General features: G+C 59.5%; 2 protein-coding genes across 2 annotated transcripts in view; both read left to right on the forward strand.

Annotated features, from left to right (window-relative positions):
- Positions 1-1,005: 1,005 nt before the first annotated feature.
- Positions 1,006-14,680, forward strand: LOC137767217 (collagen alpha-1(I) chain-like). The gene is made up of 19 exons (XM_068547927.1): positions 1,006-1,012; positions 1,294-1,430; positions 1,592-1,881; positions 1,976-2,088; positions 3,476-3,694; positions 3,888-4,022; positions 4,170-4,309; positions 5,506-5,688; positions 9,359-9,496; positions 9,900-10,044; positions 10,431-10,547; positions 10,707-10,946; positions 11,505-11,662; positions 12,526-12,723; positions 12,823-12,878; positions 13,503-13,667; positions 13,835-13,965; positions 14,380-14,484; positions 14,553-14,680. Exons 1-19 carry the CDS (start codon positions 1,006-1,008, stop codon positions 14,678-14,680), a joined length of 2,805 nt encoding a protein of 934 aa, XP_068404028.1.
- The window catches only part of ADGRA1 (adhesion G protein-coupled receptor A1), a 32,472-nt gene continuing 20,463 nt past the window's right edge, over positions 14,624-26,632 (forward strand). The window contains exons 1-3 of the mRNA XM_068549114.1: positions 14,624-14,745; positions 22,323-22,450; positions 23,741-23,864. Of these exons, the coding sequence (XP_068405215.1) occupies positions 14,743-14,745; positions 22,323-22,450; positions 23,741-23,864 (255 nt within the window). The 5' untranslated portion in view covers positions 14,624-14,742. The remainder of the gene's footprint in view (positions 14,746-22,322; positions 22,451-23,740; positions 23,865-26,632) is intronic.

Genomic DNA, 26,632 nt, shown 5'->3' on the forward strand with positions numbered 1-26,632 from the left:
GCTGTGACCAGCAGCCGGCGGAGATGACGTGCCCAGGAGGTCGAGGCAGCGGCCTCGGGGAGAAGCTCAAGGCACCGGAACCCCCAGCTGCTGTCAGTCTCCGCTTCCATGTAAAGTGTCAAATTTACATACGTTTATTGTACTTTGTTGAGAGTTTAAGAACCGCAAGTACCTCATTTACAGAATTCGCACGTCAAGATTTTCAACCTCACTCCAATTTCACGTCGTCCTTCTAAAGTCTAAAGTGCTTCTCCTCTAACGCAGTCTCAGGGCAGCGTCAGCTTGGCACCAACCCTGAGCACAAGCGGGTCCCAGGGCATGGGCCGTCACTGGGATCGCAGCCAGCGGCCCTGAGCACGGAAATGCAGCTGTTCAGAAACAGGCATCTTTATTTTCCCAAATTTCCTAGGCAACAAATAACCAGGGGCTGCGGACTTGCTTGGGGAAATTAATTCTGGGAACAGTGTTATTTTTACTTCTGTCTTGTGTCCATCTCACCACCTCCCCGCCCCCTGCACCCGTGCATACATCACAAAGTCAGGAGCTGCTGTGTGTGCTGGGCCTGGGGCTGAGCTGGGGCTGCCCGGTGGACAGGGCCCGAGGCAGCAGGGACTCAGGGCACATCTGGGGCCACGGCTGCAGCTGCAGAGGCCAGCGGCCAGCGGCTGGTCCCGCCGCAGACCGTGGGGCGGACGTCACCAGAGGCTTTGCCCAGCTCTTGGGACATGTCAGCAGGTGGCAAAGGGCCACGTGACTTCAAGGAGACATGGGGGACGAAGCCCAGGTCTCACCGGGGGCCCCCCTTACAGAGCAGGTGTCCAGACATCGGGTCTTTACAAACACATGGCACACCCACACACACACTCTACCGTGAGGGTCAGAGTGAAGCGCGGTCATCCAGCCCCCAGGATGGCAGTGTGGTCACCGCACCTCTGCCCCCTCCCCTCCCCGCACAGGTGACTGGGAAGCAAAGCCCAGACGTGACGTTGATCATTCCCCCGCCGAATGCCCCGTAAGTGCGGCCACAGGACCACTACCAACCCCTAAAAGAGAGCAAGAAGAGTCCTGGGTTTAATCAAATATTTAGCCCATGTTCACATTTTCCAGATTGTCTTGTACTTTTTACAGTTTATTTTTAAATCGGGGTCTAAAGGTCCCTGAGCTGTGACCGTTGGTGCCTCTTTCTCTCCTCGCGCATTTTTGCTGAAGAAACACAGTCGTTTGTTCCCACGTCCGGCTTCCAGCGGCTCCTTGGGTGCTGTGTGTCCTGTAAGGTGGCACTTCTGTCCCCAGGTCACTGGGTCCCACGTCGGGTGCGACAGGGAAGCACCTGGGCCGCCCTCCCCGTGAAGGTCACGCCTATGTCACCTAACTCACTGGGGCTGCAGGACGAGCTCCGTCCTTCGTCTTCCTTTTGCCTGGACGCTCCCGTAAGAGAGACTCCCTCTCACCGTCCCCTTGGCCACCCCGAGGTGCACACTCACAGAATAGGCAGAACAGGCACCGGGCTTTTCCCCGTAGTGACCCATTTTCAAAACAACGAGTTTGTCCCCCGGAATCTGCCAGACGCGTCCTGAGCGTGTGACCCCAGTGGAAGCCCCACTCAAACTGCCGAAGTACTCGTGCCTGCGCCGGGGCCCTCGGGCCAGCTCCGGACCGAGCAGGGCTGTGGGTGCTGGCAGCCTGTGCCCCGCCCGGCCTCCCCTTCCCCCGAGGAGGCCGAGGAGGGGGCGTGAGGACTGCGGAGGTGGGGCAGCAGCCGGCAGGCGGGGCCGGCCCTCGCGGGGGGCAGGGCAGGGGCACTGCCCACCTCCTCCTGGTGGTGCGGGGCTGGCAGGACGGGCCCCAGGGGCCCAGCCTCGTCTCCTCGGGAAGCTCTGGGTGGGCGGGCGCTGGGGCCCGGGCCGCTAGGAGGCTACCTCACTGAGTCCTCCCAGCAGCAGATGTTTCAAACGACCTGTCCTGTATCCTGCAGGCGCCACCACAGCTCAGAGTGGAAATGGGGGCCAACCTATAGACGGCAGCTCACCCCCCAGGGGCTGGCCTCCGTCCGGAGCAGGACGCTTCAGTCCCACTCCCCCGAGAACGGTGCGGACCTTCCAGGGTGTGTGCTGGAGCTCAGCTGGGGGGTGTGCTGCCGGGGCCCTGGGACCAGACCTGCGGGCCCACCGTGCCTCTGTTCCTGAGGCCTCACCCACAGCACCGGGGCCCACTCGGCCAAGGCCCCAGCTAGAAGGACTGCCGCGGCCTGTGTTCTCCAGATGGCAGCCCCTGCTCCACGCATAACGTAACAGGTTCACCCTGAGGGCACTGGGCCCACCGCCCCCAGCACAGCGAAGAAACCAAGCCAGGCCGCCCCGAGTTACAGCCCCTTGGCCGCCCGCCATCAACACAGGGACCTCGCGTGCTTTCCCGACAAGGAGGCCAAGCGGGGAGCCAGGGGGCTCAGGAGAGGGGGTCCCTGCCAGGCGAGCGTCTCCCAAGAGCAAAGCCCCTTCCTCTGGGCCTGGACCTCGAGCTGCCGCAGGGTCTGTCCAGGAGCAGCAGTGGTGCCCTTAACCCCGCACGGTCTGCAGGGCCCCCGGTGACTGGCCTGGGGCCCGTTGTCCTCCCATCTCTCCACACACCCCGACACTGGATCCTGGGCCCTCCGGGTGCAGGGACCGCCTATGAGCTCACTTCAGCATCAGGACCTGCCGACTCTTCCAGGAATGAAAAGGGAAATGCAGGAGGATTTGAAAGTCAACTTGAAACCTGACTCGGTGGATCTGACTGCGTCCAAATTGGACACATTTGGAGAAAAGTGCTTAACTGGGAATCTTTTATTAAACCGGGGATGAGGAGGGCTTTTTTTATCAGTGGTTTAGGAGTGATGAAGGATTAAGATGCACAGCAGAGGGATTCAAAGCAGGAAACAGAATCTTCCTGCAGTGCTGCACCCCTCACATCCGGTGGGGGACCTGGGGCTCAAAGGCCTTGCAGGCCTCCCTGTGGGGTGATGAGCACAGAGGGGGGCCAGTCTGGCCTTGGGGACCGTGTGGCCCAAGCCCATGCTCAGCCCAAGTCTGTCCTTGACCATCTGATCTCTGTCTCCGTATCTAACTGGAGGCAATGGGCAGGCGTGGTCAGGCCCAGGTAGAAACCGCCCCGACTGCCGGGACACGGGGCCTGACCCTCCCTCCTGGGTTCTGGGTCCTATCGTTGCCCCCCGAGCCCCCCATTTGGTCTCCACAGCTGGCACCCCACAACCTCAGGGAGTTGGGGTGCCCGCCTGAGGCTGGGCCGAGTGGGGCTGCACTACAGGGCGGGTCGGGGGCTGGGCCCTGGGAGGACCACACACCCTTTCTTCCCACCAGGACCCCGCTCCTCCCCAGACCGATGTGCCAGCCCAGGGCGCCGGGCTTCCTGCAGAGGGGCTTGTGCAGGGAGCAGGGGTGGAGCCCGCCATGTGGACGACTTCTGCCCGCCCGGACAGAGATGGGCAGAGCGGAGCTGACAGCAGCCCACCTGGTCACCAGCAATGCCCGCAGGGCTGCCCGCGGGGCCAGGAGCCTCTGCCCACACCTGTGGTCTCAGGGCAGCTCCAAGGAGGCTGGGCAGGGGGGGATGTTTGAGCCCCTCGGGGTGCCTGGGGGCCGGGGCAGGTTTAGACAGATGGCAGTGGCCACAGGAAAGCCCCAGAGCCCAGGGAGGGGTGAGGAGGGAAGAGGGGCAGGGGGCTTATGAGCCCTGCCTGGGGTGGGAGGACCCCGGCCAGTGGGACCTCAGCTCCTCGGAGGGAAGTGTGAGCTCCGTCAGAGGATAAAGAGCACGGCTTCCAGGCAGGGGCTGGGCGGGAGGCGTGAGGGTCTCTTCCCTGGCCCGCGCGAGCCTCCTCCGGTGCCAAGCTGGCGAGCAGGACGGTGGTGCTGGCGGCCTTGGCAGGTCCTCCCCCGGGGGCCCCGACCCTCTGTCCTCCTCCCTCACGCCCACTTTCCCCCCACCTGCTGCTGCTGCTCAAAGAGTCCGTGGAGCGTGTGGACGTACGGGTCAATGCTGGAGTTTGCGAACCATATTTTGAAATTAATGAGGATCTTAGCTTTTATAGACTTCCAAAATGTATAAACCTGCCAACCTGGGCGAGTTCAGCGTGAGGTCAGCTCCTCGTGGACCTGACTGCTGTCCTGCAGGGTCGGCAGGGCCGGCCGGGGCGCCCGGATCTGACTGGAGGGTGGCCGTCCGAGCGCCCTGGGGTCTGGGCGCCCCGCCCGCCAGCCTCCCCCGCGGACGCCTCCTCCAGGTGCTCCTTGTCACACGAGCAACCCAGGACGTATGCCCACTGCTTTCACAGGGTCCCAGATTGGGAAGAGGGGGATTTTGAAAATGCTTTCTTTATATTCACAAGTTGTGATCCTTTTTCAAAATTCAAGAGCTTTTCTACTTTTGTTTCTGTTTATCATAATGTTTGCTTTTTCCTTATTTCTTGATTTTTTGGCTTGTAACTAATTTTAGTTATTTTGCCAGCCCTGCTTTGTAACGTAGGCAAACCATGGAGTGAGCCAAATAACTACAACTGAGGAGTTAATCAAAAAACCTCAAAGTCACAACTATTAAAATTTTATATTTTTTTGTTTAAACTGATTTTGTTGGGTTTTTTCTTTACCAATAAAACAATGCATGGTCAAGAAAGTAGTATCTAAAATACGGATGCAGAAGAATAAGCTGACCAATGGTCACTATCCTGCTTGGCTGTGGGCACCAACACCGCCCCCTGGGTCCCTCAGATGGTCCCAACGCACACGCACAGGTGCACACACTCGCTCCGCTACGCACATCCCGTCACACATCTGTGAACAGCGGCTGCACGAGCGTCTGCTGGCCTCCTCTCCCAGGGCTGCTCCCCCATCACCAGCCAGCAGGCATCAGTTACTCCAAGCCACCCCGTTAGACGCTCAGAGCGTTCCAAGCCTCTGCTATTCCAAAGGCTCAAGGCAGGAATAACTGGCTGAAAATGATTAGATATTAAAATGTAAAGATTAATTTTAGGCTTAGGGGTATTTTGAAAGGAGAAGGGGGAATGTTTCAAGATACAAAGCGTTGGAAGTCTGTCCTGCAGTGTGCCAAAACGGCTAATGCTAGAAAACCAGAGACTTGGGAATATTAATTTTCTAACAAATCACTATTTTAACAAAATTGCCATGTGGAGCAACTTGCTTTTGACCACATCTAATTTGGTAAAATTGCTTTGGCCCAAGTGCCAGAAGGGTTGGCAGGGACCGGGTAGCCAGCAGAGGAGAGTGGAGGCCGGGGAGACCGGTGGGAGCTGGGCCGCGTGGGACGGGCCAGCCCAGGCGGGGCCCAGATAGGCAGGGTGGGCCAGATGCCGGAGCAGGAGGCCTGAGCAGGAAGGAGGGCACGTCCTGTGGGAGCACGAGGGCGGCAGGGTCAGGCCCCGGCCGGCACCAAGGACGGACGGCTCAGCTGCGGCCATCCTGCTGTCTCCTCTTCCTGTGTCCACTGCCCCAGGATGGAAGGCTGCAGCAGGTGGTGACACGGCAGGGACAGCAGAGAAAGACCCTCCCGGCAGGAGTTTCCCTCAAGACCCTCCACTCCTGCGGGAACCCCACAGGTGAACTCAGCCCCACAGAGAGTACCAGGCCCCCCAGACACCGGCTCCAGTCCCAGGAGGCTGAATGTTTCCATGAACCAGTAAGTGCGGTTAATGACTCAGGTCTGGAAACTGGACTAGTCCCTCAAGTTTATTTTTTTTTTAATTTTTAATTTTATACTGGAACATAGTTGATTAACAATGTTGTGTTAGTTTCAGGTGTACAGCAAAGTGATTCAGTTATACATATACATGTAACTATTCTTTTTAAAATTCTTTTCCCATTTAGGTTGCTACAGAATATTGAGCAGAGTTCCCTGTATTATACAGTAGGTCCTGGTTGGTTATCTATTTTAAGTATAGCAGTGTGTACGTGTCAATCCCCAACTCCCAGTCTATCCCTCCCCTCACCCTTTCCCCCCGGTAACCATAAATTCATTCTCTAAGTCCGTGAGTCTGTTTCTGTTATTCTAGATATAGAATATATATATAGAGAGAGAGAGAGAGAGAATATATACCACATCTGCTAATGGACATTTAGGTTGCTTCCATGCCTGATTCCTCCAGCTCCGTTCTTCTTTCTCAAAATTGCTTTGGCTATTCAGGGTCTTTTGTGTCTCCACACAAATTTTAAGATTTTGTGTTCTAGTTCTGTGAAAAATGCCATTGGTAATTTGATAGGAATTGCATTGAATCTGCAGATTGCTTTGGGTAGTATAGTCATTTTCACAATGTTGATTCTTCCAATCCAAGAACATAGTATATCTCTCCATCTGTTTGTGTCATCTTTGATTTCTTTCATCAGTGTCTTATAGTTTTCTGAGTACAGGTCTTTTACCTCCTTAGGTAAGTTTATTCCTAGGTACTTTATTCTTTTTGTTGCAATGGTGAATGGGATTTTTTCCTTAATTTCTCCTTCTGATCTTTCATTATTAGTGTATAGAAGTGCAACAGATTTCTGTGTATTAATTTTGTATCTTGCAACTTTACTGAATTCATTGATGAGCTCTAGTAGTTTTCTGGTAGCATCTTTAGGATTTTCTACGTATAGTATCATGTCATCTGCAAACAGTGACAGTCTTACTTCTTCTTTTCCAATTTGGATTCCTTTTATTTCTTTTTCTTCTCTGATTGCTGTGGCTAGGACTTCCAAAACTATGTTGAATAAAAGTGGTGAGAGTGGGCAACCTTGTCTTTTTCCTGATCTTAACGGAAATGCTTTCACCTTTTCACCATTGAGTATGATGTTAGCTGTAGTGTCATATATGGCCTTTATTATGATGAGGTATGTTCCCTCTGTGCCCACTTTCTGGAGAGTTTTTATCATAAATGGGTGTTATATTTTGTCAAAAGCTTTTTCTGCATCTATTGAGATGATCATAGGGTTTTTAGTCTTCAACTTGTTAATGTGGTGTACTACACTAATTGATTTGCGTACATTGAAGAATCCTTGCGTTCCTGGGATCAACCCCACTTGATCATGGTGTCTGATCCTTTTAATGTGCTGTTGGATTCTGTTTGCTAGTATTTTGTTGAGGATTTTTGTGCCTATGTTCATCAGTGATATTGTCCTGTAATTTTCTCTTCTTGGGGTATCTTTGTCTGGTTTTGGTATCAGGGTAAAGTTGGCCTCATAGAATGAGTTCAGAAGTGTTCCTTCCTCTGCCATTTTTTGGATTAGTTTCAGAAGGACAGGCATTAACTCTTCTCTAAATGTTTGATAGAATTCGCCTGTGAAGCCATCTGGTCCCAGACTTTTGTTTGTTGGGAGTTTTTAATCACAGTTTCAATTTCAGTACTTGTGATTGGTATGTTTATATTTTCTATTTCTTCCTGGTTCAGTCTTGGGAGACTGTACCTTTCTAAGAATTTGTCCATTTCTCCCAGGTTGTCCATTTTATTGGTGTATAGTTGCTCAAAGTCGTCTCTTATGATCCTTTGTATTTCTGTGGTGTCCGTTGTAACTTCTCCTTTTTCATTTCTAATTTTATTGGTTTGAGCCCTCTCCCTTTTTTTCTTGATGAGCCTGGCTAAAGGTTTATCAATTTCATTTATCTTTTCAAAGAACCAGGTTTTAGTTTCATTGATCTTTTCTATTGTTCTCTTTGTTTATATTTCATTTATCTCTGCTCTGATCTTTATGATTTCTTTCCTTCTACTAACTTTGGGTTTTGTGTATTCTTTCTCTAGTTGCTTTAGGTGTAAGGTTAGGTTGTTCATTTGAGATTTTTCTTGTTCCCTGAGGTAAGATTGTATTGCTATAAAATTCCCTCTTAGAACTGCTTTTACCATGTCCCATAGGTTTTGAATCATCGTGCTTTCATTTTCATTTGTCTCTAGGTATTTTCTGATTTCCTCTTTGATTTCTTCAGTGATCCATTCATTGTTTAGTAGCATATTGTTAAGCCTCCATGTGTTTATGTTTTTTACAGTTTTTTTCTTGCAATTGATTTCTAATCTCATAGAGTTGTGGTCAGAAAAGATGCTTGATATGATTTCAATTTTCTTAAATTTACCAAGGCTCTCTTTGTGGCCCAGCATGTGGTCAGTCCTGGAGAATGTTCCATGTGCACTTGAGAAAAATGTGTATTCTGCTGCTTTTGGATGGAATTAAGTTTGGTTAATGATTCAGGTCTGGAAACTGGACTAGTCTCTCAACATAAAACAGTCTGACCACTGGATGTTGCTGTTTCTGTCCTGACCTTGGGTTTGAGATCAGCATGGATGACCTCGATGCCAGCTGGGCAGGGGATTTGAAGGAGGACAGTTTAAGCAGAGGACCCTGGTTATAAAGCCTCATGTTCACAGACGGCCTTGGGACCCACATTAACTTCTGAAAGCGAGGCATCTCCCTGTGCTTCTCACATGTGCAGAGCCAGCGTCAGGGCTGCGGCTCAGCTGTCCCTCTGAGTGGACCCTTCGCTGCCCTGCCTGTGGTCAGCCCGTCGTCCTCCATGGCAGAGCGCACCGGATGCCTCCTTGCCCGAGCCCATGCTGGTGTGTGCTCTCCACCAGGCACTTGCAGGTGTGTGCTCTCCACCAGACACCTCTGGGGCTGTCGTGCATGTCCAGGACTGCCTGTGTGGGTGTGCAGCGCAGGCCCTTGGAGGTGACAATGGACAGAGGCTGGTTTACAGCTCGGGGTCATGGGTCCCAGAGCACATGTGGAGGGCCAATGGCACGTTTGTTCCTGCCTCGAGACTGTCCCTAACAAGTGTTCTGTTTTTACAGTTTGCAAGGGAAGCTCAAACAGGCTAGGCATGGAGCTGTGGGTTTCCACTGCACGATGCCAGCTCTGGGTGCCGACGGAGGGTGCTGCCTTTGGGATGCACCACAGTGCATGGACCTTTCAGAGGATTGCTGTGGACACACTTCCTTGCCTGGCCGCACTCAGGGTTTGCTCCCAGGCCCCACATCCCTCACGTGCTGCAGATACCCTTGGTCACCACGGCTGTCCCACTGATGGGCTAACCCAGGACATTGGGAGGAAGGCCGTGTCCTGGGTGAGAGGGTTGCAGCCCCCGTGTGGCCTCTGGGGAGACTGGGGGTAGGGTGGGAGCAGAGCTAAGGGAGACTGGCTGACCCCAGGAGTCCAAGCAAAGTCCCAGCTCATCAAGCTTTACCATGCAGCTAAGGGCAAGACTTCCCTCCCTACTGACTCCCCCCAACACCAGCCATGACTCCCCAGTGCTACAGAACCAGCAAGGATTCCTCAGGCCCTGGCCCTCCCCACCTGGTCCCAAGTGGCATCCCGGGCTGTTCTTCCCACAGGAACATCCTTCAGGCAAACTGGCGCCCTGGCTGCACCCAGCAAGGCAGGGTCTCCCTGCATCCTCTCAGCCTGAGGCCCGCCCCTGTCGCAGGCCAGCCCCCCTGCAGGCCTGGGCCCAGCGGACCCCGCACCCATGGGTATGGCTCCAGGACACTCTCCTGAAGGAGGGAAGGGTTTGCAGGGAGGGTTTGGCTCCAGGAGGGTCTGAAGGCTACGAAGGAGAAAAGAAGATGTGATGTGAGAGAAGGAAGGAGATAAAAAATGGGGCAAATCGGGAATTGCCAAAAAGGAAAAAAGAGAAACAGGCAGTATGTTCGTGACATTTAAGCGTTGTTTTCTCCGAGTGTCCCCCGCCCTTCATCTCCGTTCAAGTGTCTTCTCAGGGACCCTTCTAATGGGCCTGAAGGATGCAGCCAGGTGGGCTAGGGCTGAGAGCCCCCAGGAGGCAGGGGAGGTCTGGTGCCTGCTACCAGCCCAGGGCACTCAGAGACAAAGGACGGGGGCCCTCCCTCGCTTCCCTGAACCCTGCTCACCGTGCAGTCACCCCACACCCAGGCTGACCTGTGGCCTGTGGAGCCCAAAGCGGGCCTGCTCGGGCTTGGCTACAAGGGCCCTGCACCCCTGGATGCGCCCGGGAGCCTGGCGGGGATGTGCGTGGGCATGGACCCCCGCAATGCTTCTCAAGGTGAAACCCCCGAGAAACCTCTTCTGTGAGGGGACCACGAACCCCCAAGGCTGCCCATTGGTCACCGGTGGTCAGCGAGAAGTTGCACTGGGGGTGGCCTGGTCCTCTGGGGGCTCCGAGAGGCTTCAGTAGAGGAGGGGTGGCCATGAGACTAGGGTGCGTTTGCTAATTTTACTATTTGGTTCTCAGATTCGGCTTGACCTCAGAGCAGAGTGAACTTGTTGGCATAAATCTTGGTTAGAAATGTTCTGCACAAATTCAAACTGACACTGTTAGGGGAGATGGCTGGTTGCCATGGCAACAAGAGAGTGGTTTTCATTCCTCTCTGTGAGCTGCGGATTGAGCGCACGGCTGTGATGGGTCGGGCGTCCGGCCTCCGGGGCCAGGCTGCACGCAGCCCGGAAACGCCACCAACGCCACCTCCGTCCAGCGCACACAGCCTCCACGAAACGGCCGGAAAGCAAGCAGCCCGAGGATCCCGGCAGTTTCCACGGAAGAGGCAGGTCCGCTGGTCTGAGACTCTGCAGCCCCGGGGCCATCCTCAGTGAGCACTTGCGCATGAAGCCGCGGCCAGACTCACGCCCAGGGAGGGAAGACGGCACCCCGTCCCCCTGAGCTGACCCCCAGGCAATCATCTGACCTGTGACCCCGTTCACCGTGAGGCTGTCCGGAGGAGCTCAGCACGTCACCAGGCTGTTTCCTGGCCTCACACAAGCGGCCTGCAGGTCCCCAAAGCCCACCCGACACCCTGGGCATGGGGACCAGGACCCCGGCCCTCCTGCCCGGCCCGATCCTCACCCCGGGGTTTCCCTCCCCCACGAGGCGGAACCCACGCCCACAGCCCCGGCTGCCCCTGAGCGCCTCCTGGCCACACGCCCACCCTGACCTGGCCCCGCAGAGCCGTGGGTCACCCCTGCTTCAGGAGCGACTCTCCCTCCAAGGGGCTGGATAAAGGGCTGGGGGGCTGCCAAGAGGGGGTCGGGTCAGGGTCAGCATACAGACCCTCGGTGGCGGCGAGTCCTGAACTCACAGAATGTTCCAGAAAGGGGTCTTTCCCGGGGGGAGGCAGAGGCTCAGTGCAGTGAGGGCTGAGAGCCTACCCGCTGAAGGAGACACCTGTTTTACCACGAAGAAGCCACACAGGTTTCAGGAGTGAGTTCTCAGTGACGGTGAGAGGCCTGTGCCTAGAAGACACATGTTTGGGGCATTAGAGACCATAAGGGGCGGGTATCCACTGAACCTGGCTCTGTGATCGCTGAAAATTCTAGAAAGCAGGGGCTCCACTCACGGATGGCAGAGAAGCTCAGGGCACGGGGCAGAAGGTGGCCTGAGGCTCCCCAGCCAAGGCCACCCTGAGGCCCCAGGAGCAAACGAGGGTGCGTCCCCAGCACAAAGCATGGCACCCATGACTTCTGGGACGCAGCCCCGTCCACGCGGGTCCCTCTGGGTCCTCTGAGCAGAGGCCGTCGTGTTAGGGAGCAGGCCTGAGGCTCCAGCAGTGTCAGTGGTCATGGGTACAGGGCCGGCCGACAGCGCCCTGCTCTCCCCAGCCTGGCTTTGCCCCTCTGACCCGGTGGCCAGCAAAGCAGCCGACAGCCTCGGTTTCCCCATCTCGCAGGTGTGCTGCTCTGCAACGTGTACAGAGCCCGGTCACCGTGTGGGGCTGTGTGAGGGCATCGCCGGGCCCGCGTCCCCTCTGTGGGCAGCTCGGTGCCAGCTCCTGGGCACTGGGTAGCCAAGCCCGAGGAAGGGCTGGTGCAGCAGCCCTGAGGGTGGCCCAGCTCCCCACACCGTCACAAAGCCCAAGGCCCGCGGACGTGGCTCCCAGGACGGCCTCTTCCTGAGAGACGCCCCGCCTCCAACCCTCACCCAGGCTAACACTGGGATTCCGGGGCCAGCACCCACGGGGTCGGGATGTAGCAGCCAGACAGGCCTGTCTGCCCCCTCGGGGGACCTCCCAAAGCACCCAAGAACCTTCTGTGCACCCCACCCAGCCCCCAGTGCCCCCCAAAGCACCCAGGGACCCTCCATGTGCCCCACCTGGACCCCTGGCGAGTCTGGAGCTTGATTAGCCTTTCCCTTTAGAGCCTGTGGGCCCCGGCCCTGGGCATACAGGGTGGGACTAAACCCTGGGCTAGGAGGGGCTCCTCCAGGCCACCCCAAGCCAGGCCAGTGCCCCCCAGCCCCGCCATCCCTCTGCATTCCTACAGCATCTCCTGTAAGTTCTCCCAGAAGCCACCTCTGGTCCCGGCCCCCACCGGCTCTGAGGCCAGGGCGGGTCACTACTCTCTGGCCAGGGCACAGGGACAGTGCAGGAGGCCGTGCACAGGACGGGGGACAGCCCCTCACAGGGCCTCTTCCTTGTGCCCTCCTGCCACCTGGGCACCTGGGCCCCGTGATGGGTTGTTCACACCTGCCTTTCTGTCACCTCTGGTCTGGGAGCCCCTGACCCGTGTTCACCTGTGCCCCTTCCCCGGACAGTCTGTGGAGGCAGGGGCAGGTGGGCACAAGCCCCGTGGGGACCACCACAGCCTTGGGGAGCCTGAGCAAAAGGCCCCCCGATTCAGGGTGGGCCTTCCCACCTCCTCCACTGCCCCACTTGTCCAGGACCATCAACCCGGGCCCCCAGGGAGCTCCACGGCACCCTCCAGCCCTGAGGGAGCCACCCCAGGACGCCAGGTGGGCCGGGCCTGGGCGTGAGGGTCTCCACTCAGCTCTGACACCAGTCACTGGGCGACTGGAAACTCCCTTCACCCCTTGGGGTTTCCTGTCCCTCAGCTGAAGTTCAGGACCCATCACAGCATCCCACTGGTGCAACGGGAGAACCGGGAGCGGTGCAGACAGGAATGTTGGGAATATTGGTGGGATGAGGGACAGGAGCGTGGGGAGGCCCCACCCAGAGGCCTGCTGGCCAGGCAGCGGCCCACCCCCCCACAGGCAGGATCCCGCTGGGTGCCCTCCTCCTGTCCCCTCCCCTCCACACACTTGCCTTCCTTCCCGTGCCCTGTCATTACCAGCTCTAACGCCCGGGCTGGGGGCTGGGGGCTGGGTCCCCGGGCTGGGCAGGGGGCTGGGGGCCTCTTTCTGCACAGCTGAGGCCTGTCTACACTGGCACGATCACACTGCTGACTCATGCTGGTGCGGACTCGTGGGTTCACCTCGGTGTGGCCATATTTGGATTTGAGAATATTTTAATATGAGGACCGTGAAAATTCCTCCAAAATCAATTTCCTTGGCTGTATTTCTGTTCTCAGAGCTCTAGTGGACAGGGGTTTCCTGTAATAATAAAATAAAATCGGCCAGTCCTCCTTCCGCCTTCTTCAGGGAGATGTTTTGTTGTGAGGTGTCCGATTCTGTTGGAACGGAAGGCAAAACCACCGGTTGTCTCTTTAAATCGGCTCTGCGGTGTGATGGGGCCGGCGGGCTGGCTGGGAAGAACCATTCCCACCCTGCCGCAGGGAGCTGGCCGCCGCCATCAGCGCCTCCCCCATCCCCATGGTTACGGCTCCTGCTTCCCGACCGTCCCTGGTCCCTGGCTGTCGCCCGCCCGAGGGAGCAGGTGCCGGCCGCCGGCCGCCAGCACTCCTCACCGGAGTCCGGGAGGCCGCCTGCCGAGAACGGCAGTGACTGCCTGCCCCTCTGGCTCTGACACCCTCCCCGGTACAGAGCCCTGGCCGTCGCCGGGCTGCAGCCTTGCAATCTGTTGATAACTCCACTCACGGGCTCCAGCGCTGCCCCTGGGGTGGAAAACTGCTCCCAGACCCGGGAACTCACCGCCTCTCGCCAACAGGAAGCGCAAGACCGCTGCCACTCCTGCTGTTTTTGCCAAAATAGGTGAGAAGTTGGGCTGCGTTTCTCCGGGGTCCGCGCGGCAGGTGGGCCCCCCGGGCGAGGAGGCAGCAGGACGCGGGGGGAGGCGAGGTCGGAGCCCGGTGGCCGCAGCGTACACTGCCCCGGCCGCTTCCTGGGCATCTGTGCTCCTGCCCTTCCAAATGCAGATTCTCAACAACTTTGGGTTACACAGACGGCACGGAGCCACCAGATAAACTGATCTGTGTGGGAGACGCCAGCCCGTGAGGTCTGGCCACGTCCGGGCAGCGGAAGCGTCGCCCTCCCAGGTCTAGCTGTCCGTTGGGGGTTACTGGAGTCTCTTGACTTAAGCTGACAGACATGCTGTACGTGTCTTCTGCAGCCTGAGGTTGGGCTGAGTGTCTCGCGCTGGGATGGCGAGCGGAGGTTGGTTTTTAAATATGGAGAAGGAAGTGCTCCCCGGGGGCACCGTCCCTCTAAGGCTCTGAGGCCCCAGGTGGTCCCCAGAGCCTCTGCCTGACTCAGATACCCCAAGCCAGACACTCCGACAGGCTGGCTGGGTCGAGGGGAGAGGAGATGGGGGCAAACTTCGGAAGGAGCTGCTGCCGGCGGCACCCGGGGGGCCGCCCTGTGGGTGCGTGCTAGATGCAGGTGGCAGGGAGAACCCCCACCCGCCCTGACCTGCCCTGTCTTCGCAGATGGGGGCGGCCTCTTCACCCTCACCCGCCCCATCACGGTCGCCCAGGGCTCGACCCCGTGGCCGCTGCCTGGGACCTTGACCTTCTGGACGGCCATGGAGGCCGGTGGGGAGAACGGAGCGACGTAATCGGCTGTGCCGTTGGCACCACCTCCATCCCCTGCTCACACTTCAGTAACTTCACTGTGCTCATGGTGAGTACACGCGGGGGCCGGGTGGGGGGGGTGGGGCAGGCCGAGGCTGCCACCGCCACTCACGGATCCCCAGGCAGGGAGAGCGAGCTGCCTTGTGGTCAGCCGGGGGCGGTGGGCGCATGCTTGCCCTGCGGCCAGGGGCCCTGGGGGCGGGGGCAGGGCCGGGGCGGGAGGGGGGCCGCGGGCTGCCTGCTCCGTTGCTCGTCAGCGGCTGCTCGGCGTAGATCATACTAATTAGTGGCAGACGTGCTGCAGCGTTGAATCACTGAATCAGTGGAAGACACAGTGTCCCACCACCACCCAGGCTCGACCCGTGACCTGTGAAAACCTCTCTGACCCCTGGGCCGGGGCCCTCCCTCTCCTGGCCCCAGGCCCCGCACACAGCCCTCCCGCTGCGGCCCTGCCGGCCCCCTTCCCGTCAGAAAGTTGGCTGAATGGCAGGGGATGCGGGTGTGTGCTTCAGAGGCACGTTCGGCAAGCACAGAGGACGCCGCTCTCACCAGAAAAGGGGGTGCGGCCGGGTGTGTGGGGCTCGGCCTGGCCTGCAGGCTCGGGGCGCTTCCCTGTGGTTGCCGCTGGCTTGGATTCCGGAAAGGGTGGTGCTGAGTAAATAATGCGTTGTGCGTGCTCGTGAGGGACAGCGGCCGAGCGCACGCAGGGAACGCCAGTGGCCGAGGACAGCGCGGCCACAGTGGCCGAGGCTCGGACACCGACAGTGGGTCGGCAGTGCAGACCCGACTCTTCACAAGCAGGGGTGTGTCTGAGTCACTTGCTCATTTTCTTCCTGTTGGATTAGAAACGTCCAAACAAGAGAGATGCTTTTTGCCAAAGGTCGGCATCATCTCGCAGAGCTGCCGTGCCCCCTGCCTCTCAGGCGTCTGAGGGTGTGTGTTCCAGGCGCAGCCCGGCCCGCACCCCAGCTCTGAGCCCGTCACCTGTTGCCTGCAGGCACCACCCCGCAACAAGCCAGGGCCTCTGGGTTGGCCGTGTTTGAAGCTTTGCATCCTCGAATTTAGATCCTCATTTGCAAAATGGGTCCTGTCATTGGCAGATGAAGGGTGAACGGGGGAGGGGGGCAGCACCGCCCCCGGGGGCCCCACCACACGTGATCCAGGTGCCCCAGCGTCAGGCCCCGTCTTCGCCTCCGTCTCTGACCCTCCAGCCCTTCTGTGCAAATCTGCAGGGCCGCCCAGGCTGCCAAGCACCCTCCTTCCTCCAAGTCCATCCACACCCTCCCCCCAGCTCCCAGCCCCCTCCACGCCGGCCAGTCTGGGACTCTGGGAACCAGCTGGATTACCCTTGCCTGGAGAGCTTGGAATCTCAGCAGTTTGTTGGGTTTTTATCGCTAACAAATAACATTCACACTGGAGAGAGCTTCTGAGAGGAATAGAGATGCCAACCTCACGTGTGGTGCTGCAGCTCTGCTGCCAGCACTTTCCTGCCTGTGTCTGGGAGCCTGTGGGTGAGACGCCTGCGGCCCCTGGGGGCCGCGGGGAGGAAAGCCAGCGGGGGCAGCTCCGGCCCCGTGCCCCAGGCTGCCACGCTCCGGCCACCTGCTCGGGCCTGGCCCTGGAAGTCAGCTGCCCTGACCAGCTCCTGAGTGTAACGGCACCGAGGTGTCCTGGAGGCCACGACCCCGGTTTGAACCGGGCTGAACCCTGAGCATCTTCGGGCAGGCTTTCTGGCACCTGTGCCTCCTTCTGAGCGAGTTGCCTGTGTGCCCTCGGCACCAACAGGGCGGTGAACACCCAGGCGTTCCACTGGGGGCTGAGGGGCTGGGGGCCTGCACCCTGCAGCCTGGTCTCCAGCAGGTAACGCCCAGGCCCCAACACCTGCCCAGCGCTGACCCTCATCAGAGTGTAAAACAGGATCTGACTGCACTGCTGCTTCTGCAATGATGCCGTGGATACTCAAGTTCAAGCAGGTCCCAAAATGCGTGTGACTTCGCCCCTCGCGCTCCCCTGTGATCCTCACCGTTAGCGCAGAGAACAGCGCTCTGCAAGGGAACAAAGAGACACGTCTGGAACTGGAGTAAAAACCGTCCAAGCCTGGGCACTCTTTCCTTCCTGAGTGTGGCATCCGGCGGTCCCGCGGGCGGTGCTGGCACCGCCGCTGCTCTCCGGCCATACCCGTCGCAGGGGATTAGCTGGGCGGCAGGAACGGTGTACGTGGCCTCCCCACGCGGCTTCCCCGCAGCCCCTGTGGCCTCAAGTGGGGCCCAGAGGGGGAGCCCACCCGCTCACCGATGCGGTGGCCTGAGTGCCACGGAGACCCGCTCGGCGATGGCGCATCAGTGTGGCCCGGGCCCAGGAGGCGGCCGCGGTGGCAGCCCCACTGGCTTTGAGTCGGGGTGACCTTCGCCAGGCCCTGCAGGGCCCGGAGCCGGGACAGGGTGAGAGGCCAGGCCGCCCCAAGGGCAGACACCACGCAGGACGCCCCGGTCCACACAGAAGCACCCGCGTTCCAACAAGAAGGGTGGAAGTAGAACCCCAGAGAGACCAGGGTGGATGCAGGGCGGGGCCCGGGAGGCCGGTGCCGAGGATCAGCAGGGGGCTGGGGGCCCGCAGGGCATCCGTGGGCTCCCTCTGAGCCAGTGGAACCCGGGCCAAGCCTGTGGGGGGGCTCCCACTCCGACCCGCCCGCTGCCCGCCTGCAATGCTCCCGCCTCAGCGCTTCCGTGAGTTCCTCCAGCTGCTTTCTATTCAGTCCAATATGTAGATTTCTAGCAACTTATAAGACCTGCCTCCATCTCACAGAGTTTGTTGCCCACCTCAGGCCTCCCCTTACCGTTGACGGTTTTAAGCAAGTAACCCCAGTCCTGAAGGAAAGCCCGTCGTGTTTCTCAATGTCTTTTCTCCAAAGTTCTCCATAATTAGAGCAGCCCACCCACCCTCAAAGGAAGATGGCTACAAACCACACAAACGCCCAGTCGGGGCAGCCTGTGCTCCGAGTGAAGAGGCGGCTCATCTGCGTCTGCCTCTGCCCCGGGACTCCCTCAGGGAAGGCCGACAGGTCAGCAGGATTGCCGCCAAAAAGCAGACGAGGGGCCGCGGGCTCCACAGGGTTCAGTCTTGGTCGGGACAAGCCCGGGTGGAAGGACCTGCCCACCTCCAGACACCCGAAGGCCCAGCCTGGATGCCTGGCCATGCGGGAGGGACGCCCGTAGACGGTCTGCACCGCGGCCCAGAGAGGCCAATTTGCCGCTTTTGATCAGACAAGTGACACCTGACCTGACCTCTTCCCTCCTTTCTTCTTGTCTTTCTTAACATCCCGATTTGTTTGGTTGCAGAACATACCACAAAGGACACATCCAACTAAAATCATAATGAGGTGCAGAGGAAAAGGGGAAATTCAAACCAAGCAGCACGGGGACTGCTGCCCTGGGACCATTGCTCGGAGCCTGCAGGCTCCACGGGGAAGCAGGAGCCCGGGGTCCCCGGAGGAGACACACCTTGGCTGTAGCTTCTCCCGCAGCCCCGCCGGTCATCCTGCAGGCACAGACGTGAGCAGGAATTGCGGGCTTCAGCCCCACAGCCGGGCAGCACCGCGGCTCCCGGCACCTGGTGTGTGGCCTCGCCCGCTGGGCGTTGCCTTCGCCTCCCCTCTTCCTCTGTGGGTTCTCTGGACCTCTCTCCAGCCTCTCTGCTCTGAGGTCAATGCTCCATCCACTGTCGCTGGTCCCCAGAGCACCGCTGGTTCCACAGCCTCTGAGGGACTTGTTCATCCGCTGCTGTCTGACCACATACTGGACCATCATAAGGGTTTTGCCTGTGGAACACTTGCAGAGTAGCTTCTTCCAAGAGGAACTTGTACATGTGCGAACTTTAAAATATAAAATACATCGCCATTTTGCATTACTTACTTTGAATTTTAAATGTCACCTCTAAAAATGTAGAAAGCACTGTTGATAACTCTGATTTGGAGAAAGGGAAAAAAATAGGAGGCCAAGTGGAATTAAATCTGTTTCTCCTAAATCATATATTGTGGATGCAGCTGCTGCGGGGTTGGAGACGCCCCTCACCACCGTGAGAAGCCTCAAAACTGGGCCCTCGGACGAGAAGGAAGGGGTCCAAAGGCAGGGTGACCTCCGGACTGGTCCAATGACAGGCTGGGCGTCATCCTCAGGAAACGCCTCTGTGTCTTGAACGGATGCTCTGAGATGCTTTCCTGCTGCAGGAAAACCAGTTCTGGCTCTTACTAGGCTTAACAGACAGGGGTTTTGCGTGTGTGAATAGAAACTGGCAGGTAAGATGCTTTTGGAGGTAAGCTCTCCACCGAAGGTCCGGGCGCTGCATGGGCTCCCCCATCGTGGGTCAGATGCACCTGTGGCCCTCGGACCCAGGGCATCAGGCCGTTGCTGTGGACGCTGCATCAGGAAGCAAGTGCTTCCTTTGTTCACCCCCCTCCTCCGCCATCCCTCCCCCAACCCCAGAAAGAGTCAGGGGTCTGACCTCAGTCTTTAGGGGAAGCAGTGCCGGTGACAGCACCCGGAAAAGGTGGGGAAGGGGCTTGTAAGCCCCCCAGAGGGGGTGGACCCACCCCGGGTCCCTCAGCTTCAGGAGAGACACCAGGACACGGGTCCCGATTGAGTCAGTGAGAGAACCGGACGGGCCAGACCCGGAGCGGCTCTCGCGTGTGGACATGAAACCAGTAACAGAGGCCCGGGTGCACCTTTGTGAAGAGTCAGGGGGTCTCAGCCCCGGCTGATGTCACAGGAGGGACACACCATCGTCTCCCATGAAAAGGACGACATGCACAGGCCCAGGGACGCCGCCAGTGCCCAGTCAGACCTGAATCCAAACACTCCCGGCTGATGACTCTTGGAAGAAAAGATCATTTGATATCAGGACTTGACCAGGAAAACCTGCCTTTCCTCGACGTTTGCAGTGAGTTGCATCTGGCAGGAGGCTGGTGCCCGCGGAGCCTGACAAATGCAGAAACACCCTGGGACTATTGGGCCTCGTGAGCCCCTTTCCGCCGTCGCCTAACGGCAAATGCTCCAGAATTCAGGATGCGTGAGGGCCCCTGGCAGGCAGGACGCTAGTGGGAGCTGAACGCCCCCGGGAAGTAAGAACGGCAGGCTGCTCTCTCTTTCTTGTGAAACATCTATTCTCCACCAGGAGACCATCCTGCCCCTCGTCACAGAGGCCCATCCTTGCCCAGACGGAGGCTCCTGGTTGCAGGACAGAGGGCCCAGCAGCCTTCGTGCTCCCCTGGGTGTGGTGTGAGCCCTGCTGGGATTTGACCACAGACCCTCCCCTGTGCCGAGCCTTCCCGGGCATCTGGAGTGGGCGGGACCTCCAGGTCTCCCCTGGGGATGTGCAGCCTCTGCATCCCAGTCACCTTGAGGCTGGTGTCTCTTGGCTGCCTTTCCTCCTGAGCTCGTGACTCCACGGATTTGGGCTGTGAGCGCAGCGTGCATCCTGCTGACACCCTGGGTGTCCGGACGGGAGCCGTTGGGGTTCTGTGCGCGTCTACACCTGCCCTTCAGGCTTCCCGGCCCGTGGACGGTCAGGCCTGCAGCACGAGGGCAGCCGCGGCGCCCTTCCCCGACCACCTGCTTATTCTGGGCAGGGCGCTATTTCTGGCTTCACTGGACAGCGGGGCCCCTGGGCAGCCAGACGCTGAGGCCCCTCGGCGTCCAGGTCACTCGGTGCCTCTTCCCGGTGACCAAATTCAATCAGCTGTTGCCATGACAACAGCGACCTCCTCACCAAAGTTCCTGCGTCGGAGCAAAGTCGGGGTGCGTAGGCCCCAGCTGGGGCCCAGGGTGGCTCCTTTGAGCATGTCCCCTCGCTGGCCGGGCCTCCAGGAACGTCCACGAGGAGAGAAGCCACCTGAGCCCAGACGCGCTGGCTTCCTGACTCCCACCATGACAGGCCAAGGCCTTCTCGGGGTGCCTCTCTGCTCCCCACGACTCCATCCTGGAGGAGCCGCCAGCCACCTCCGCTGTCCTCACAGCCCAGGGAGGCACCAGTTGGAGCTGCTCTGGGCCTGGGGCGGGGGCGTCAGCCTTGGACGCCCCTGCGGTCTGTGGGAATGGGGCCAGCACGACGGCAGACCCCTAGCTCTGACCGCCAGCCCCGTGGTCACAGCCGGCGCAGCTCAGGTGGTCCCACAGGGGATGCCAGGCAGCTCTCCACAGGCCCAGCTCAGCCTGTGGGCACTGGCCCCCAGCCAGCTCTCCACAGGCCCAGCTCAGCCTGTGGGCACTGGCCCCCAGCCTGCTCCCCAGAGCCCAGCGTGTCCCCCAGGGCCGTGGGAGCAGAGCAGGGCATGCAGGCTGGGGCATCGAGCAAGGGCTCCACCCTCTGACCTGGGCAGTGGGAACCAGAGCGCCGCTCAGCTTGTCCCCTGGGGCGGCCGTGACAAAGTCCCACAGAGCAGGCGGCTTAAACCGCAGTCCAGGAGGCTGGAGGTCCAAGGTCCAGGCACCTGCAGGTTGGCTTCTCCCGAGGCCTCTCCTTGCAGTGTAGACGGCCCCTCCCGCCGTGTGCTGGTGCTGTCCTCTCCTCTGCCGGCCCCTTCTTACAGGGACTCTGGTCCCTTTGGTCAGGGCCACCCGAGGACCCTACCCAACCTGAACCACGTCCCTAAAAGCCACGCCCTCCGGATGGTGGGGACAACTCAGTCCACAGCGGGCTTCTCGTGTGACTCGACGACTTGTACCACACGAAGCGTCCAGAGCAGGGCTCGGTGCGGGCAGAGGGTCAGAGGTCAGAGGTGGGTGCCGCAGGCTCTCACCCCTACCTCCCAGCCTCGTGTGCCCCGAGCCCCTCTGGGTCCTCACCGGCCCTGGGGGTGCCCCTGGCGGGTGTGCCCGGGCTCGCCCTGGGAATGCAGCTCCGATGCAGGGCACTTCTGGGGCTGCGTCGGGGGTTGGCCTCTGAACCCCAGCGCCTGACGCAGGGGGCCTCGCTTACCTGATGAATAAAAAGACAGAACCTCCCTCAGCTCTGAATGTCCAGCCCGGGGCATTCTGCCCTCAGTCTTACATCCTCCAGGGAAAATGGATGTCCTTTGAACCCTGAACTTCAGCCCTTTACCTGGGCTGTGACAAACAGTGAAGGTGGTGCACCCCGGGGTTCTCAAGCCTGCCCACACTTGCTGCTCTTTCCCCACTGACCTGAGTCACCTCTGGGCAGACTTACTGAAATGATGCAAATTCTCCTGGGAGACCACTAAAAGCAGCATTGCAGTGGGTGTGAGGCCCGGAGTGGACTCGGGGGTAACCTGACACGAGCCTCACGGGGGCAAGTTGTGCCATCGTACAAGGGCATTTGACAGAAGCAGGAGCCGGGTGTTCAGGGGGCTGCCCTTGGGGAGCTGGCCATCAGAGCCCCCAGAGGCGCCCGCAGCTGAGTGGACTGGTGGGGGGCCCACGAGGCCACACGCCACCCGCCCTGAGTGCTCCCCTGGTGGGGGGCACCCCCCTGCCCCAGGCCGACCATTTCTGCTGAGACCTGCAAACCTCCACGCGATCCAGGAAATGCTTCCGGCCCCTTGCCGGGCGGAGGCTGGACCTGGGAACAGCCCGGCCACCTTGGTCACACGGGTGTGCTCCATGTCCTTTCCAGGATTTGAGGACTGTCCTGTCCCTGCCCCAGTCCCCAGGGGAGTTCCTGCACCCCGTGGTGTATGCCTGCACGGCCGTCATGCTGCTGTGTCTGCTGGCCTCCGCCATCACCTACGTCGTCCACCAGAGGTAAGGCCCGCTCTGCCCCTCACCTTCAAGGGCAAGCCCTCTCCTGCCCTCACGTAGCAAGGAGTCCCTGGAAGGTACTTCACAGGCAGCCGGCCAGCTTGAGCCTGCCCAGCGCCCAGATGGCTCTGGCGGCCGAGGGTGGCCAAGTGCTGGGGGACAGCCTCGCCTTCCATCCCGGGCCTCTCCGTGCTCATCAAATCAGGTGGCACGCGCTCTTTCTCCAGTGGCGCCGTGTCCGTTCAGGGGCCCCGACAGCCTGTGGCCTGAGGAAGTTAGAGCAGCTGCGGAAACTTCAAGCAGCCTTGCCCTCTGCTTTTCATCGACAGGGGAGTCCAGCTGGTTTTCTGCAGAGCTGGTTTCCTGGCCACGTCTGCCTGGAGGGGGTGGGGCATCACCTGAAGATGCGCTGGGTAATGTGAGGAGGGGTCCCGGCCGCCATCACGGTCAAGTCCGCAGTCAAAGTCATGAGCAAAGCCTAGGCCACAGTCATAACCATGGTCATGGGAAGAAGCTTGGGTGTGCCATGGCCATGGTCATAGGTAGAGGCTTGGGCGTGTCCAAGGCCAGGGTCAGGGGAAGAGGCTTGGGCGTGTCCAAGGCCAGGGTCATAGGTAGAGGCTTGGGCATGTCCAAGGCCATGGTCACAGGTAGATGCTTGGGCATGTCCAAGGCCATGGTCATAGGTAGAGGCCTGGGTGTGTTCAAGGCCACAGAGAAGCTGTGGTCATAATCACAGCTGCAGGCATAGGCTAAGAAATTTCACTTTGTCCATCGCCAGGGCTGGGGCCTGGTCATGGGTATGTTCACAGCCACAGGCAGCGTCCTATCCAGGTACAGGCCCGGCTACAGGGGATCATGTCAGAGACAGTCAATCACGGCCTCCTCGTAAGGTACAGCCTCTGCTCAGAGAGGGAAGAACTCTGTCTGGGGAACCAGGAGGCGGGACTGGGTTTCCTCCTCATCCTCCCTCTGTGACATTGGACAAATCATAGAGTCCCAGGGCCTCAAGGTCCTCATCTGTCCAATGACCAGAGGCCTTCCAGTCACAGCATTCCAGGGCGATTTTCCAACAAACCACCCAAGGCCACATGCTAAGGTGGATTCAGCGTGTCCATCCATCTTTCCCCGACCTGGTCTCTCTGGTGTGCTTTTCCCTGCCCGTCTCCGTCCCACTCCGAGGTCTTCAGCCCATTCCCCGCGTGGACGGGGCGTGGCATTTGGAGAAAAGGGTTCACGTCTACGCTCTGCCCTGAGAGGCCGGTTCCTGACCTGAAATCTCCGTTCCTGCAGCGCCATCCGGATCAGCCGGAAAGGCCGGCACACGCTCCTGAACTTCTGCTTCCACGCGGCCCTGACCTTCTCCGTGTTCGCTGGCGGCATCAACCGCACCAAGTACCCAATCCTGTGCCAGGCGGTGAGTGCTGTTGGGTCTTCATTTTGCTACAAAATCTGAAGTGTTTGTTGACTCTCCTACCAAAGGGGAAGTTCGTGATAACCGTCTTGGGTACGAAACCACATTCAAGTGCTTGTTCAGGCTTCTCGTGAAGGGGACAGTTAAGCATCCCGTGCGTCTACACCTCTCCCGTGTGAGTCTGATCGATTTGCTCAGCATTTGATCATGTCATTTAGTTTCTTTTCCAATCGGACCAGTTTTCTCCAAGGCCTATGGTGACATGTTAATGAGACATTCATAGTCCGGGGCTCATCGCAGAAACAGGGACGCGACCTGCCTCTCCTGCAGAGACAGGTGGGGTAGGAGCACAGGGGCGGGACCCCCTGCTCCCTCGGCCCAGGTAAGAGTCCATGGATGTAGGTGCCGCAGCTCCTCGTCAGGGAGAGAGTGCCATCACTGGCGGGTCGCCAGGTATGCGGGGCCATGGAAGAGACATGCGGGCCCCACCCTCCAAGTGGGACCCGGCGGTCTTGTGCTGGGGAGGTCTGGCCCCCTCAGGTGAAAGGGGAGCATCGAGAAGAAGGCACAGAGGGGTCTTCTTCCCACCCCACAGCCCCGCCTGACCTTCCTTAAAAGGGGGGAAAGGGACTTCCCTGGCGGTCCAGTGGTTAAGACTCCGCGCTTCCACTGCAGGGGGCACAGGTTTGATCCCTGGTCGGGGAACTAAGATCCCACATGCCACGCGGCACGGTCAAAAGAAGGTGAGGGCGGGTAGTACGACCTACCCTCCTGTCCTGACAGAGCCCAGAAGAGGCCCTTCTGTCAACCATGAGTCAAGGACAGAAGGCCCAGGTGCCTTTGCAACTGGACATCGAGGCCCCTCGTGCTCTCCCCCTCCAGCCTCTCACCAGCCCGCCTACTCCTGGCCTCAGCTCAGCCCAGTGGACAGTCCCCTCCAGGGGGACAGTCCCCTCCAGACGGGCAGACCCCTCCAGCGCCCAGGCAGGGGCCAGGTGGGGCTTCCCCATGGACCACAGGGCATCTCACCAAGGACTCATTTGGTGTGTGTCCATCTGCTTGGACCACATGGAGGGAGCGTCTCTGCCAGCACCCACTGGGACGTCACATGCACCCCTCGCAGCCTTGGTTGTGTGAATTCAACAACAGTTTATTGACAGCCGTGAGGGCTGCTGCAGCCCAATTACCTGACCTCCACGCCCCTTGTCCACACGAAAAATGACTTGTCCTCCTGCACAGACGGCAGCAGCTGGGCGACTCCTGGGTATCAGGGGCAAGAGGCTGCCCCCACAGGGGTACCTTTGGGAGGAATCAGGCTGTGAGCTCCTCCCTCGCTGCCTCCCCCCTGCAAACAAGGTGCCAGACCCATGAGACAGGACCCGGGGGCCCTGTGGCCCAGTATCCCCAGGCTCCTCTACACAGAAGAGAGGTCGCTTTTCTGCAAATCCACGTTAGGGCCAACCATCCCACTGGGAAGCCGATTCTGCCACCTGTTCCTGGACCCCAGCAGAAGAGTCACCAGCACGTCCCTGAAAACCACGCAGAGGGGCAGACACGCTTCCGGAAGCCTCTCGATAGCATGGAAACACCCCCTGGGAGAGCCCCGGGAAATCCAATTTACCATCCGCCTGTGAACACCTGCTGAGACGTGGAGCCGTCTGGAAGCAGTGAAATGGATTGTTATCTTTAATCCACACTTTGCCACCAGCGTTCCACATGCCGGGACCCTGCAGTGGGAGCCCTGGGACCTGGCGGTGCAGCCAGCTCCAGGCACCCCCAGCCCCTCAGGTCATCACGGCCCTTACAGGCCTGGGAGCCCCGCCTCCCCCAACCGGGAACTGACCCCAAGACTGCCAGCCCAGACAGAGGCTCCGGGGGCCAGGCGTCCTTGTGGCAGCCGAGGCCTGGCCGGTGCAGCCGGTTGGACCCCGAAGCGTGTGGTGGATGGGGGCGGACAGGCCTGGAGGGTCTGGAGAGGCAGGATCTGCAGAGGTCCTGTTGGTGTGAGACACGCTCGGTCCCCTTGTAGTGACAACCTCATGGCCCTGTCGGGGAGCAGCCTCTGCTCTGGAGTCCGTGCTGGCCTGGCTTCCTGACCACGTTTCCAGAAGGAATCAGGGCCTCGCTCTCTCTCGCAAACCAGCAGTGGGCCAGCTCTGGGGCAGTGAGAACAGGATTCCAGCAGGACGGCCGGCCACACACGGGCTGAACGGCGCCCACCGAGTGCCCAGAGGAGAGATGGGGAGAGAGAGCAGGTGCGGGGCTGGGTAGCCACAGCCGTGGGGCCGCCACTCGCTGGAGGAGAGAGAGCCCAGGGGACACAGCCCAGGACCAGGACGGCTGGAAGGTGTGAAGGTTGACGTCCTGTGTCGAGCCGACCGGTCACGGTGCAAACGTCTTTCTGCGCGTGTCTGTGAGGGTGTTTCAGCGTGAGGTGAACATTCGAGCCGTGGCCTGAGGAGAGCAGACTGTCCTCCCCAACGCCGGCCTCATCCAGTCCCCGCGGGCCTGGACAGAACAGAAGTCTGAGTAAGAGAGACCCCTGTGTGTCCTGGGGCTGGCCTCAGTCTCCCTCCTTTGGATTCGGGCTCAGACCGAAACCGCACCGTCGGCTGTCCCGCCGGCTGCAAACTCTGGGTGTCTCAGCCTCCGTGACCACACAAGCCGGTGCATCAACGTAAATGTGGATTTGCTCCGGCCGGCGGCCAGCCTGCCCGCACGGGGACAGTAACGGTTCACCGCCACCCCAGGCCTGGCGCAGACCCCGCAGC

This window comes from Eschrichtius robustus, chromosome 7 (assembly GCF_028021215.1).
Source record: "Eschrichtius robustus isolate mEscRob2 chromosome 7, mEscRob2.pri, whole genome shotgun sequence".
Lineage (NCBI taxonomy): Eukaryota > Metazoa > Chordata > Mammalia > Artiodactyla > Eschrichtiidae > Eschrichtius > Eschrichtius robustus.